We start from the raw sequence: 15,602 nt of genomic DNA, 5'->3' as shown, positions 1-15,602 counted from the left end.
AATTCAAATTTCTTCAGGGATTGTATGGAGTTTTTACCATAAGTACATTAATATACATAGTTGAACACAATTTTAGTCAAAAAGTCTAAGCTTGTGGGTTAAGGTCCACTTAGGTATATTAACTACTCATTTATTTTATATTTTGTTAATGTGGGACTCAACACTCACAAATGCACTTACAACAATCTCTCTCTAACTTGTGAGTCTCTTCACATTAATCACTCCCCATCAATGTGAGTCTTTTTACATTTATAAAAGTGTCTCACGTCAAGAGCTACGGATGCAGACACAATTCCAAACTCGACGCATCCAGACATCCGTCTCAGGAAGCTAATCATGGCTTATGTTGTTACCGTGCACAACAATGAATAGAAAAACATAGCCGCTATCATAACTTAGGTTTAACCAACAAGTCTCGGCCAAATAGTACACTGGAAAAACGAGTTGTCTTTGCTAGCTATGACCCAGGACCCGATGTGTGATGGGGAGATTGTTGGGGTTATCCCACATAGGTTGTAAAATTGGCTGGTGATCAGTTTATAAGTATGAGGAAAAACCTCACCTCTTAAACTAGCTTTTGGGGTTGAGAAAGGCCCAAGACTACCAACACTAGTATCAAAGCTTTTTGGGTTAATATACCTAAGTTGGCTAGAGTCAACTTAGGTATATTAACTACTATTTTATTTTATATTTTCTTGATGTGAGACTTAACACTCACAAGTGCATTCACAACAAATTTAAACTTTGCTTCCATCATTTCTAACATCAATTTAAACTTACTCTCTTTTTATAGTTGAAAAGCTAATAAAATTTTTCAAGAGTGTTAATTTTCGAGCATATTACTTAGATGGGCCACTTCATGTTTAGAAGTGTTATCAATTGGTGTTTCATTCTCTCTTCCATTGAGATGAAGAATGAGAAATATCCTCATTTGTAACATTTTTCCTATTTTATTAAAAAAAAAAAAACTGATTTTAAATGTGTTGTCAAATTACTTTTTTTGAATAATTATATTTTCATAAGTTTTTTTATTTGTAATTGTTTCTGTCATTGGAATGGGCCGCTGATGTATCAATGACATCTTTAGATCCTTTTTGTGGACTGAATTCTTTGAGGAGCTTTTTGATCTGTTTTCGGATGTAGTCATTTAAAGTACAACAAAAAAAAGAAAAAAGAAAAGAAAAAAAAGAGAGAACATTCACTTATTCTGCTAATTGCCATGTAATTTTTAATGATTATTAAAATTTTAAAATCAGTGAGGTATTTGAAACTTATGTTAAATTCCTCCGTAGTATTTATAATGATTAATGATAGTACTAAGGTGTTAAGTGAGCAAGCCACTCGCTCGCGAGTTCGGGATCAGTTTGTATAAGCTCGGTTAGTGCTTGACTTAATTATTAAATGAGGTGCTTCATGAATACAAATTTTGGCTCGAATAAGGTTCGACTCGCTTATTAGGCTCAACTCGTATATTTTTTATCAAGTAACAAATAACAATATATAGTCAATATTACTCAATAATAACAAATATACTAATATACTATTACTATATAACTTATTTTTATTTTGTTATTTATATATGTGTCATTTGTATATATATATATATATATGTATATATTATATAAACACATATAAGAAATATAAAATATATATAGTAAATAATAATAAATATTTGATATAATCATTAATCATTATATCATATGATATAATCATATGGTATGACTGTATAATTTATAGTGCTATCAACCATTTAATCAAAGCATTACTAAATACTTTTTATACTTAGAAAACCTATATTACATGATCTTAGATCTAAGATAATATTATTATATTAATGTGATTTGTGATTTGTGAGATAATATAGTCATATAATTTAAGTATGAGTGTATGACCATTAGATCATTAGGAATTTAGGACTTAGGAGTTTGAGCATTACAATTAGATAATAAGTTTAATTTTTTTTTTTAAAAAAGATAATAAGTTAAAATGATGATAATTCAAATCATTAATCATATAATTATATAATATCAAATTAAGTAATTGACATTGGATTCAACAATGTGTTATTTATAACCACAATTGAAGTATTAATGTATTTTAAGCTAGCTTTTTGAGTCGTTTAAAAATACTTGAAGTTTAAATTTATATAATAATAATAAAAAAAAGAGTCAGCTCGTGAGCTGGTTCGACTCGACTTATTATGAGATTGAATTCGATTTTTTGACTCGTATTGAGTTCAGTTTGAGCTCGAGCAAAATTTAAACGAACTGAACCCAAACATGGGAAGTTTGTTTAGGCTCAGCTCGTTTACACTCCTAGGTCACTAAAATGAGAATGTAGTACGTAGCATTATTCATTTATAAAAATTTATAATTATATATGAACAATTATAATTTTTTAAATTTATTTTTAACAACAACTACTTTCAAATTGGATTGGTAACGCTACTTCAGCATAGTGAAATAACAGGTGTAATATAAATCATTATTAAATGAGAAATGTTATTTTTTCTGTAAAATAGATTATAAAAAAACCAAAACCTAGTATCTAAGGGGAAACTCAATCGGATAGGGACCACGTCTTATAAAGTAAATGTTACTAGTTCGAATTCCATCTCAATTGGATAGGGGCCATGCCTTATAAACTAGATGTTACTAGTTCAAATCATCATTTCCCTCCTATATGGACATAAAATAAAAAATAAAAAATAAAAAATAAAAAAAAAAAGGTAAAAAAACCTAAACCTGACAACACAGATACCGGACCGAAAAAATCTTCCCGTTGCTCCCGCCTTTCAAACTCCCATTCCCAGTCGTCATAGGTCTTTTACGCATACGCACGTATATCTCTCTCTCTCTCTCTCTCTCTCTCACTCTCTCTCTCTATATATATATATATAAAAAGAAACCCTAGACTCCAGAGGTTATTGATTTTACAGGTACCAATCTTGATTTTCTAGCATTGATACTCTGCTCTGGTTCTCCAGGTACCAATCTTGATTGTCTCTCTCTTCGGACTCAAATTTCTGGAGCTCGGCGATGTTCTCGATGAACTGGATCTTTTCGCATTGATTCGAAAATTGATACGGGGGCTTCTTTTTCTTTTATAATTTGCACTCTCTTCGAGATTCTTATTGTGCACATGAATTTAGAGAGTGGTTTATAGTTTTTTATCCGAGCACATTTCGTCTCATTCCTGCTAGATGATTGTGTGAAAAATTATATTTTTATCTTGCGCCTTTTATATCAATGGCTGTTGACTCTGGCGATGGCATTCAAAGTAAAGTGCTAGTTGATGATAGAGATATTGGTTTTATGGCGGAGAAGAATATTGCACAATGTGTTAAAAATATTGAACCAATCAGTAGCCTAGGACTACAAAACTTACAGCGAAGGGTTAGTCCAAGGCTTCAAAACACGCCTGATGATCAAAATCCTTTCTATGGTAGCAATGGAAAGAGGTTATCGGATGGCCTTAAAGATAAAGTTTGCGAGAAAAGGGCTAAGATGGTGTTTGTGGAAGACATTCGTTGTAAAGAGAATGCTGTTACGGCAAAGAAGAATGTTGCACAATGTGTTGAACAGACTGAACCAAACAGTAGCCGAGGACTACAAACTTTACAGCGAAGGGTTAGTCCAAGGCTTCAGAATATACCTGATGATCAAAAGCCTTTCTATGGTAGTAATAGAAAGAGGTTATCAGATGGCCTCAAAGATAAAGTTAGCGAGAAAGGGATTAAAGTGGAGTTCGGGGAAGACATTCGTTGCAAAGCGAATGTTGTTACAGCAAAGAAGAATGTTGCACAATGTGTTGAAAAGATTGAACCAAACAGTAGCCAAGGACAACGAAATTTCCAGCAAAGGATTAGTCCAAGGCTTCAAAACATACCTGCTGATCAAAAGCCTTTCTATGGTAGTAATAGAAAGAGGTTATCGGATGGCCTCAAAGATAAAGTTAGCAATAAAGGGACTAAAGTGGAGTTCGTGGAAGACATTCATTGTAAAGAGAATGTTGCACAATGTGTTGAAAAGATTGAACCAAACAGTAGCCAAGGAAAACAAAACTTGCAGCAGAGGATTAGTCCAAGGCTTCAAAACATACCTGATGATCAGAAGCCTTTCTATGGTAGTAGTAGAAAGAGGTTATCGGATGGCCTCAAAGATAAAGTTAGCAATAAAGGGACTAACGTTGAGTTTGTGGAAGACATTCGATGTAGAAGAAATCTGGCGATGAGTCGTAACAGCGGTCATGCTCAAGTTGATAATTCGGATAAAAGTGTGGCGAGGGTGAAAAGGACATTGAGGGTTTTCAACACGTTTTACCTTCGCTTTGTTCAGGTGATTACAATTTGTATGTGTGTGTGTATGTATGTATGTATGTGTATAGTTGTAGTCAAGTTGCCTTCAGATGTGTTATTTTATGAATATTTGGATGTGCTTTAGATATTTGTATGCGTTTTTATCTAGTAGATAAATTTTGTTGTATCGCTTTTAAAGTTTCTTTAAAATTTTATTTTATGTTAGCTTGCTACTATGTGAACTAAATTAAGGACAGAAAAGGGAAAGTTTAAAATTGGACATGTCTACAAATTTTGCAACGCTATAATAAGAATGTAGCATTAGCTACAAATGCCAATTTTGCAACATTGAAAGTAAACCAACGATGCTGATAATTTAACCTGCCATTATTTGTTTTGTTGGTTACTTATGTCAATCAATTGTATGAACCTCTTCTTATTCACATTGGTCTGAATTAAATGCTTTTGACCTCTTGAGCTAGATGATACCAATTTGCATTTTTGTACCAGTAAGGCTAACAATTCATTTGCGCACACATCACACGGTGATCAAATCCGTGTTGAGCCTTTAACAAGTGGGATTGAACTAGTACTTTATACAGGATTAACAGTTTTGGGTGATCAAATCCGTGTTGAGCCTTTAACAAGTGGGATTGAACTAGTACTTTATACAGAATTAACAGTTTTGGGTGATCATATTGTTGTCTTTTGACTAGTTTACTGTGTACATTTGTTAAATCTTGTGAAACCATAATGAATACTGTAATTAAAGGTGTTAGAACCCCATAGTGACCCAAATCTCTTCCAAACTTTTCCATATGTTTTTTTTTTGATTAATCTGGAGTAGATATGTGGCGGCTTTTTTTTTTTTTGTCTACTATAATCATCTTAATTAGTAATCTTTTCCTTAGCCTGTCTATGCTTGTGTTTTTTATATATATCTCTGCAGATTTCTAAGACTTGTGCAAAGGAAGCCAAAACACAGCTTGTTTTGTCTAATTTAACAACTTGAGCAGATAATCTTTTATTGACATAGCCTGTCCGTGATTGTCTACAGGAAGAGGAGAAGAGATGCAAGAAGCCTACGGATAATGATTTGCAAGTTTCTAATGGTTCAGAAAATAATGTGAGAATCTTCAACTTCAGTTTCCTTTTTTCTCTTTTTCTAATTTTTGGTGTTTTTTTTTTAAAAAAAAAATTTAAAATTTAAAATTTTTTAAAAGTTATTGTCAATGTGCTGAAGAAGGTATAGTTTATTTCACTGCCTTGCGCTCTATCTCACTTTTAATGCTTTTTCTAAGTCTAGATATTGACAGTTTTTGAGAATGCACAACGCTGAAGTTGAATTTGACAGTCTGAAAGTCCGGGCTCTAGTTCTACTAGTACAGTTCTGTATGTGGCTCGAGCCCATAAATGTTAAATATGCTAGCCTCGCCAGTTGATGCATACATGTCAATATGACCTTTATATTTGACATGCTTTATACTCTGTTACACTAGGCTGTACTTCCACTAATTCATTTTTGTATGTGGTTTGAGCCCTTAAAGGTGAATATGCTATCACCTTGCTCTTCCATCCGTTTCAGTTTGACCTTTATGTGCGATATGCATCATTCATAGTATTTCACATGATTGCTAAAGTCTCTTACTTAAATATTCTCAGTCCTAAATATATTTATTAGATTCATGGTTTCCCCAAAGCAGTTTTGTTTTTTCAGTTGTTCTTTAATCTTCTAATTTCAATGCTGGTTCTTTTCAATTGGCCAATTCATGCATTCATAATTCACATAATGTATTCATCTGCCAATCCTAAATCACTCAAGGATCAGTATGGTTTCTAGGGATTCTGTTTTACAGATATATTAAAGCAGTAGATATTAAAGTTCCTTCAAAGATGGGACAAAACTTGTATCTCGGTGATTCTTAAACTTTGTGGTTGTTTACATTAATGCTACAAATGTTTGCAGAATGGGAATGCATCAGATGATTATTCAAGGAGATGTTCCAAGCGACCTGATCTGAAGGCAATTTCTGAGGCAAGTTGCTGGTTTATGTGTTAACATATATCACACATGTTTTCTATTCAGCCTCGGTCATTGAAGAAATGTGGTTTAGCTAGCGCTGCTCTTAGTTTTTCTTATTACTAATGCATTTTTGGTGTATTGACAAAAATCACGATAATGCTGAAATCATATCCAATTATAAATGTTGTTAATAGGTAGAGGTGCATTTAAACTTGCAAATAGTGATGCCTAAAAGTGTTCATATAAATAGGCAGGCACAAGGACTTTTGCTGTTTGTCTTGTAACATTACTATTTTTTTCTACTGACTATATTGTATAATAGGAAATTTAATGCCATTAGCTTTATTTTAAATAACTTAACCCCCAAAGAAAAAAGATATTAAAGCTGAAAGCAACTTCTCTTTCTTTTCCTTAATGTGAAAGTTAAGACCCCTTCTTATTTATCCCAAGATATATATCGTATATAATATAAAAGAAAAAAATTCTATATATATCCTTGTTTCTATACTAGGTTAATGATTGAATTGTAGTAAATTTGTTGGAATGAAAATAATATTGAAGCTGGCTAGCGACTTCTATTTTTTTCCTATATGGAAATAGTTAAGGTAACTTCAATGTACTGCAGTGTAAGGTAACTTTGATCTATTTTGTTACTGCATTTCCTTACTAGTGCTTTGTGAATTATGCAGATGGTGAAGTCAAATAAAATTTTGTATCCTAAGAAAATAGGTCATCTACCAGGTGCATAAAGACCTGTTGTCTGTTTGGGTGTAGATATTTGCTCTCTAGTCTTTTATGAATAACATTAATAATTATATGGTTTCTCTATACATTTATATCAAATTTTTGTTGTTACTTTTAATGCAGGTATTGATGTCGGGCATCAATTCTATTCTCGGGCTGAAATGGTGGCTGTAGGTCTTCATGGACTTTGGTTGAGTGGAATTGATTATATTGGAGAATCTTGCAAAATGGTAGTGTATCTACAATCAATTAAGAATTCTGTGGCAGTTGGTTAGTAGAGTGTGTATTCAACAATAAGTTAAAAGGCATCCAAGCATATAATTTACTGTTAAAGTTTCTAAGCATATATATTGAAAGTTAAATGCATATAAACTCATAGTTGATCATTGAGTCAAAGTCATCAAATTGTACTTGAAACTTTCAATATATTTTAAAGTTTGTGAAAAAATGAAGATTTAAATGCTTGAGATACGAAGGAAATTGAAATATCTTGACAAGATAATGATTATGGATGAAATGGTCTTGGAACCTCTTTTATGTGGTGGATCGTGAATTTTGTTATGAACTTGAATACCAATTATCTTTGTAGTGAAGGATTACCCCAAAGCTAGAAATTGACCTTATCAAGTATTCATGATAGGGATTTTACAGTAGTTGTCTCTGAACCAGTAAACTCTATTCTAAAACATCATGGTGCACAATTGCTTAATGACTAGAATTTTAAAAATTGGAAATTTTGTCTGTGGATTGCATTGTGAGTCTATAAGTTTAATAAACTCTCCGATTATGCAGAAGGAGTACCAGAACTTTTCCTTGCCACTTGCCGTTTCAATCGTGTTGTCTGGCCAATATGAAGATGATGTTGATAATGCAGAAGAAGTTGTGTATACAGGTCAAGGTGGAAATGACTTACTTGGCAATAAGCGTCAAATTAAGGATCAAGTTATGTGTCGTGGTAATTTAGCTCTTAAGGTGTGTAATATGGAATATAGATTACACTCTTCAATATTTAGTAATTTGATGACATGGGTAATTATTGTGCTTATGGAAATTTGGAATTTATTCTTCAGATGTTTAAAATGTTATTTTGTCTTCTAAAGTGAAAGTAATGTTGAATAAGTTAATAACTAGTAACTGAGTTCGTTTTCGTGCAAGCACTTGTAAATACAAATGCGCATATAGAGACACCATAGGTCTGAGGTATAAAACCCCATAGTTTAGTCAAAATTACACACTTCCTACTAGGTTAGGATTTACTTAATTGCTTGTTTGGAAGCCCATGAATGGGCCAAATTGAATTGAATCTGAATAGATTTCCCCAGTTCACGTGTTTGGAATCAAAATGAATTGAATTTGAATTCAATTTATGTGTTTGGAACCTCAACTTGCGAATGTGAATTGGTGAACAAAAGATCAAATCCCATAAAAATTTGTCTAATTCCAATTCATTTCATGTCACATAAGACCCTTTTTTTTGAAATGTAAAACATATATTTTTATCCTGACGTATAACCTTCCAACACCTGAAAAGAATGTTTTCTCTCTCTCTCTCTCTCTTGGATTTTCTTAACATATAAAAGAATATATGTGAATGATTTAACTTTTTTTAAAATTTTATATGATACATTTTACTCAAAACTTTAAATGAAATTGAATTTTACTTCAAGCCATGTATACTATATACAAATAAATTGGAGTGTAAAATCAATTCATTTCCTTAATAATTGTAATGAATTTACTTTAAATTCCTTCCATTTTATTCAATTATTTGAATTGACTTGAATTCATTAATGCATTGGTCCCAATACGAGGACAACATGAAATAAGAGGATTAAAAAATGCTTAAAAAAATTTAGTTGTCAATTTTCTGGAGCACCTGCCCAATGAATTGTTATTAGTTTAAAATCATTAGAGCTAACTGGAAATTTAAGTTTTATTCTTGTAACATTTCAAATACTCCTTTGTGTTATTGTGAATGATATAAATAGAAATATTTTTATCCTAGTTTAGCATAATTGCAATAAATCTTAGATTTGCTAAGAGCATCAGGTGGTAATATCATTGGCAAATGCCCGAGTCAAACCCTTAGGGTTTAGCTATCATGCTATGGAGTAATTTAATCTGAAATCTTTTTATAACAACATCATATGCATCGTGTACTTTGGGGCGCCTTACACTTTTAATAAGACTGGTTATTACTTATGAAAAAATATGCGTTGTGCAATTTTGAATTATATATGGAATTGGATGTTGTGGCTTCAAAATACACATTTAGTGTGACAATAATATGTTTGTTTTGTATACAGGAATAAGCAAGGTAACAAGTCTTTTACCATCATTTACCTAAGAAGATAGTGTTTTGAATGTGAGGTGTTCTTTGTTAAATGGTGTTTACAATATGTAATTTTTATCTTTTGCAGAACAGCATGGATCAAGATTTATGTGTTAGAGTGATACGTGGGCATAAATGTGCTAGTAGTTATACTCGCAAAGTTTACACATATGATGGTTTGTACAAGGTAGATTATGATTTTTGGTTGTTATCAAAGAATTCTATAAATTTTTCCAAAGTCCATGAAAGTTGTTTTTGTGTTAATTGAGAGACCACTGCTAATGTCCAATCATATCTTCAATCTTCAATAAAGTATATAATAGTTATATGGATACAGACCATGTAATTTTCTTCACTATTTCTCTGCTACTTTCAATTTATTTCCCCTATATTTTGTTCATTCCCATAATTTTGGTTAAGCTTCAGTTTGATGTAGTCATTTTTCCCAACAATACATATGTGTGGATGTATTAGGCATTTGATTCTTTGTAATTTTAGAATTATAAATGCTATGCTTTCATAGTTTTTATTGTCTGAAAGTTGTGGGAATATTTTTTGTCTGAAAGTTGTGGGAATATTTTTTGTTTCTCTTTGAGCCGTTGAAATTTAAGAAATTTGATAGTATTATGTTATGGTGTTAATTGTTCATTTGCCACTTTTTTTTTGGTGGGGAGAGTGGCGTTTATTGATTTTCATTATATTGTTTTCATTCCTCTGCCTTGCAAATATTCCTTCTCCCTCCTTTTAGAAGTACAAGTAGAAATTGGTGCAAATCTACAACTGGTGACAAGCTAAGGAGCCCATTTCCATATCGTACACATACCTGTTGATACTTTTCAAATATTGCCACATATGATACTTCTTGAAATTGCGGAAAATTTGAGATATTGATATGAAAATCATATTGAAGTTACTCATGGCCACATATTGGACAAATCTCTTATCTTAGTGGATGAAGTGCATAATAAGAATTTAATTTCGAGGAATTACAATGCCCTATTTTTTTATGGATAAATTAGGATGCATGCATGATAAACAAAACTAATATTAACTTGCAAGTACAGATTTTTGACAAACCTATTGTCACCTTTTTATGAGAATATGTGAGACAATCAATGTTGATATGGCACCTCCCTTTCTACGTGTGTGTGTGTGTGTGTGTGTGTGTGTGTATCAATTGGTATAACTATACTCTTATCAAATCTCTATCTTATCTTTTTTGAAAATTACTGTATTGTTTGCACTATGTTGTCACATATCTCATTTTCATACCCATAAATATTTGTTTCTGTACTTTATAGGTCACTGAGAGACGTTGTAGTTCATTTATTTATGATCTTTAGATTCTGAAAAATAACATTTGATTTGGTAACTTATCTACTTTTTTTTCTTTGTCTTCTGTTGAAACATCTTTCTGATTTTGTCCATGCATCTTCTTTTAGAGTAATTAAGGATTTTTATATGTGGTTGGAAAATTGGACATTTTTAGGTCTTTTTTTGATCGTAAGTGCTTTTGCATTGAAAGGAATTAGATTCTGTCCTTTTATCCTTTTTCTGATATTATTGCCCCCTCACTGTTTTTCTTAGTTTCTTCTTCATTCTCTCTCTCTTAAATACTCTGAATGATCTGATAATTTTAATGAATTTTCCTTTTAAAGAGATGATATGTCTATTTATATCCTACGGATTTGCAATCAATATTAGATTCCTTAATTTTATAGGGGCAGACTATAATTTTTTCCTTGTATCTTTCTGCTAAATTACTTCATTTTGATAATTATATCCTTATAAAATTCTTCAGCTGGCCAAATGTCTAATGTGTTTCTTTTTCATTATCTGTTAGGTTGATCATTTTTGGAAAGAGAGAGGTGTTGCTGGATATATTGTTTTTAAGTATCGTTTAAAGCGAATTAAAGGACAGCCCAAATTGGTCACAAATCAAGTAATCTTCTTTTTGTTTCTCTTGGCATTTTTGTGTATCAGTCACAACCTAAGTTTGAACTATATATAGTGATCCAAGAACAATGTGTAAGCACTTTGATTTATTGCTATGGAATTATTCTCACGGTTATACATGGTTGGGGGGATATTGTTGCTCTTATATTGAAAACACATTTGGTAGAAGATTGTAATGTTACCTATAGCACACCGACATTGAACTAGTTAAGTATTACATCTTAAAATGCATTTCAAAATGGGCGCTGTCAATTCTCTAATACTTGTTGGAGACATGTCTGATACCACATGCCTCTAATGATTTGAATAAGTTGAGCGCTCAGCTTGCTTGCCTTGGGCATGGAGAGGATAATGTCACCTTAAAAATAGATATTTGGGTGAGAATTACTAAGACTTTATTTGCAAACTAGTGCTCTCTTGTGCCTTTTCTTCTAGGTGATGCATAGCATTTTCATTGTTGAGTCCTGGTTTTCTCATTTCCGTACATGATTTTATTCATATGTAAATAGGTATTTCTTGAGTATTTCTGTAGATTTTATTGAACTCTTGCTGTGTCCATGTCCTGATTTCAAATAATTATTTCTGTTGGCATGTCTGTTCCACATCTCATCTAGTGCAACATAGACTTATTCTTCTGGTACTTGACTCAAAAGTTTTTGTACATTTTCTTGCTTTGACTCTTCCTTTTGAATACTTTTTGGTTGCAGTTTGAAATTTTCTTCCGAATGGATTTCTGGGCTGCACAAAAGTCATATTTTAGTACTTGATTATCTTTTCTGGTCTTTCCAATGATGAAAACATCTTTATTGCTCATATTACTGGTCTCAATTTTAGCTTGACTTCTTGAATCAGGTAGATTTTGCTAGGCGGCGAGTCTCTAACGGTCATTTTGAATTAGATGGGTATGAATTCTATAAGCTGCCACATTACTGAACAAGTACTTCCCGTGTACTAGGGCTATGACCTTTTGTTATATATATATTTTAGAGAATACTAATGAATATGTATATTTCATCCGCATCAGATTTATTATTTGAACTTAAGTCAGTTGTTTTTCTAGATTGGTGTGTAAGGACATCTGTGGTGGTCAAGAGAATATATGTATTCCTGTTACAAATATATGTGATGTTCCTCCTGTTGTACCCTCAGGTAAATTCTAATATCTAATTTTTTAGCAATTTATGTTTAATTACAAGGGAGTACATTTTATGAGGAAAAATTCAAGTTTTCTGCAATTATTCATTTCTTCATAACGTTTACTCCATTTGATGATGTTATAATGACATTATCTGGGGTTTCTTTTCCTCTAATGACAAATGACTAATTTATGTTTGTTTTATCCTTAAGGGCCTCTCTTGTTAATTTAATGTTTTTTCTCTGCCCTTCTGTGTTGCTGTTTTTACTCTTTCTTGTTTTTTTTTTATTGTCTTTGCTGGTAGACTATTCGTATTGCCTATTTGTGGATGGCATTACTTCTGACCAATTACTGGAATTGTAGGTTTTAAATATATCAAGTCTATTCAAGTTGCAGAAAATGTAATTATCCCTCCGGATGCTCCCGGATGCAATTGCAAAGGAAAATGTACTAATGCTGCGAAGTGTGATTGTGCTCGACTTAATGGCAATGACTTTCCATATGTGCACCAAGATGGTGGCAGGTGAGATTTGTACTGTTGGTTTGACGTCAATGAGATAAATTTTAAATATGGATAGTCTATAGTTTAATCTAGACGATGGCTTAAAAGGATGTGCATAATGGTGGCCATCAGAAACATGATTGCTAAGTAATTTATTTAATATATCATCCATGATCCCGGACCTCTTAATCAATTTTTGCACATTTCATGTCTTTCTGTTGTTATGTAGCTTGCCTTATTCAGTTATTTGGGTAAATGCCCTGGAAGTAAACATGTTGGTTGAATTGTTTAAAGATTTATGTTTTCCATTAATGTTGAATCATTCTTTTTCTTTCGAATTTTGATATCAAGTTTCTGCTGTATCTGTTTCAGATTTATTGGTCTTATTTTATGTGTGAGCCATGTATGTTTATCTTGAAAGCTTTGTACTTTTTCTTTTTGTTTTGTTTCTTTTCCAGACTAGTTGAACCAACGGATGTTGTGTTTGAATGTGGTCCAAGATGTGGCTGTGGACCTAGTTGCCTCAATCGTACATCTCAGCAGGGAATGAAATACCAACTTGAGGTCTTGTAACCAAAATCAAATAGTAATGTTTTCTGGGTATCTAACTTATGTAACAGATGATAATTCATTTTTCTCTGAACAGGTCTATCGTACGGAGAATAAGGGCTGGGCTGTTAGGTCTAGGGACTTTATTCCTTCAGGTGCTCCAGTTTGTGAATATGTTGGAATTCTCAGGAAGAATGATGAATTAGACAATGTCTCAGGGAATGACTATATATTTGACATTGATTGCTGGCAAACAATGAATGAGATAGGAGGAAGAGAGGTACCAATACAGTTAAGCAAGAATTGTAGTTTCTGTGGCTATTTGACATCTCTTCTTTCTTGTTGGGTGGATTTAACTGTTCAAATATAAGAAGCATGCAACTTGGGGATTATTTTTTTTTAATTGCAGCAGCTTTATATTTGCGTAATTGTGTTGTTCTCCCTGGTTGGTGGTAGGCAAACTTTTGCTAAATGGTTTTTGCTCTTTATGTTGAAGTACAACAGAATGTTAAAAAGAAAGGGTTAAATTATAGTCATCCTATTTGATTAGAGTCATCTTATACAGAAGCTATCAGTTGGATCACTTGTAATTTTATTTCAGAACATTCCTCTGAAGTTTCTTTTCTCTGCAGCGGCGATTACGTGATGTATCTCTACCTTTAAGTGGTCATGCTAAGGAAAGATATGACAAGATATCAGAAAATGGACCTGAGTTTTGCCTAGATGCAGGTTCTTATGGTAATGTTGCCAGATTTATCAATCATAGCTGTGAGCCTAACCTCTTTGTTCAGTGTGTTTTGAGTTCCCACCACGATGTTAGACTTGCGCGAGTGATTTTGTTTGCTGCGGATAACGTACCTCCTATGCAGGTAAAGCTTCTTTCTGCTTCATTTTTATACTGTTTTTATTTAATCTTATTTTTATGCCCCAAAGCATAATGAAAGTGTGAATTCAGATGGTTCCTACTTTGATTTGCGTGGAAATTGAGGCTTGTCGTCATGGTGTTTTCTCTTAGTAATTTTAATGATTGTAATGTTTTCAGTTGTCAAATTATACACTTAAATTTGATAAAAGGTTGGAAATTATTTTAACATTTGCTAAGCGGCACACGCTAATGATTGTAGTGTGTGTGTGTGTGAGGGTTATAATTATAACCCTTTCACATTTGAGGGTTGTAGCTTCATTGCTTTTAATATCTAATTTGGAGAGAATTGACGAAGAGGCTTGGAGGATATGAACCTCCTTCATGAACAGCCAGTGACATTGTTGTCTCCTTTTGTAATAGACCTGCTATTTTCACTCATCATCATTCAACAAAAATGATGATAATGAAAGTTTCGTTTTGGGTAGTGTTCTTAATACCTTGGTTTGCCCTAATAATTTCTAAATTACATTTTTGGGACCTAATCCATAGCTTGAACTTTAATTTATGTTTTAGATTTTATATATCAACAAATTTCTCGGAATAACAATGTTCAGTGTTACAAATAGGAACTAACTTATGACTACGGATACGAACTTGATAGCGTTGTCGGTCCTGATGGAAAAGTAAAGAAGTTGCCGTGCTATTGTGGTGCGCAAGACTGTCGAAAGCGTTTGTATTAGGCAGATGAAGTTTCTCATCTTAGTAATATTGTGTCGATTCACCACAAACCTCATTTTTGTATGTAGGGCCCACAAGTCAAATTCAAATGTAAATTATCTTACTGGATTTTTATCTAATTATTATTTAGTTCTATATCAAATTTTGTGTCTATTAACGTTGTGCTCGCTGGAATTCATTATTCAGATATGTTTATCTTTGTATTTCTAATATGATGCCCTTTTGATAGCATATATGTTGTAAATGGCATAATAGTTTTTAAAAAAGGTTTAAATCATTATGTTCATTTTGATTTGATGAAGTGACAAATTGGAGAGCAAGATTATGCCTTTGCTACTATCACATTACTTTTGGAATTAACTGCTAACTTTGAGTTGCTTCTTGGATAAGTTAATATATAGTGGCCGGTTGGCCGTTGGGGGTGGATTGGCCAAACCCACTAAACCAATTAATATTTCTTT

General features: G+C 32.5%; 1 protein-coding gene across 4 annotated transcripts; it reads left to right on the top strand.

Annotated features, from left to right (window-relative positions):
• Positions 1-2,757: 2,757 nt before the first annotated feature.
• LOC132179808 (histone-lysine N-methyltransferase, H3 lysine-9 specific SUVH4) lies at positions 2,758-15,303 on the top strand. Of its 4 annotated transcripts, none has more exons than XM_059592591.2 (16): positions 2,758-2,840; positions 2,987-4,337; positions 5,355-5,423; positions 6,264-6,332; positions 7,010-7,061; positions 7,188-7,294; positions 7,857-8,036; positions 9,485-9,583; positions 11,240-11,338; positions 12,205-12,254; positions 12,413-12,501; positions 12,851-13,010; positions 13,448-13,553; positions 13,636-13,818; positions 14,171-14,407; positions 15,030-15,303. In XM_059592591.2, the coding sequence occupies exons 2-16, from the start codon at positions 3,249-3,251 to the stop codon at positions 15,141-15,143; spliced, it is 2,703 nt and encodes a 900-aa protein (XP_059448574.2). In that variant the 5' UTR covers positions 2,758-2,840; positions 2,987-3,248; the 3' UTR covers positions 15,144-15,303. The 4 variants fall into 4 exon arrangements, with proteins under 4 accessions (XP_059448574.2, XP_088372137.1, XP_088372136.1 ...); XM_088516011.1 differs by having other exon boundaries at positions 15,018-15,102; XM_088516010.1 differs by lacking the exon at positions 15,030-15,303 and adding an exon at positions 14,494-14,998.
• The last annotated feature ends 299 nt before the right edge of the window (positions 15,304-15,602 follow it).

The sequence above is a fragment of the Corylus avellana genome, chromosome 4 (assembly GCF_965113065.1).
Source record: "Corylus avellana chromosome 4, dhCorAvel1.hap1.2, whole genome shotgun sequence".
NCBI lineage: Eukaryota > Viridiplantae > Streptophyta > Magnoliopsida > Fagales > Betulaceae > Corylus > Corylus avellana.
Note: the sequence above shows the minus strand (reverse complement) of the source record. Positions and strands in the feature narration are given on the sequence as shown.

Excerpts from the sequence above, each read along its gene's own strand:
- LOC132179808 (XM_059592591.2), top strand. The coding sequence starts at position 3,249 with ATGGCTGTTGACTCTGGCGATGGCATTCAAAGTAAAGTGCTAGTTGAT. Across the intron at positions 4,338-5,354 it reads TTTACCTTCGCTTTGTTCAG|GAAGAGGAGAAGAGATGCAA; the intron begins GTGATTACAATT and ends GATTGTCTACAG. Across the intron at positions 8,037-9,484 it reads GTGGTAATTTAGCTCTTAAG|AACAGCATGGATCAAGATTT; the intron begins GTGTGTAATATG and ends TATCTTTTGCAG.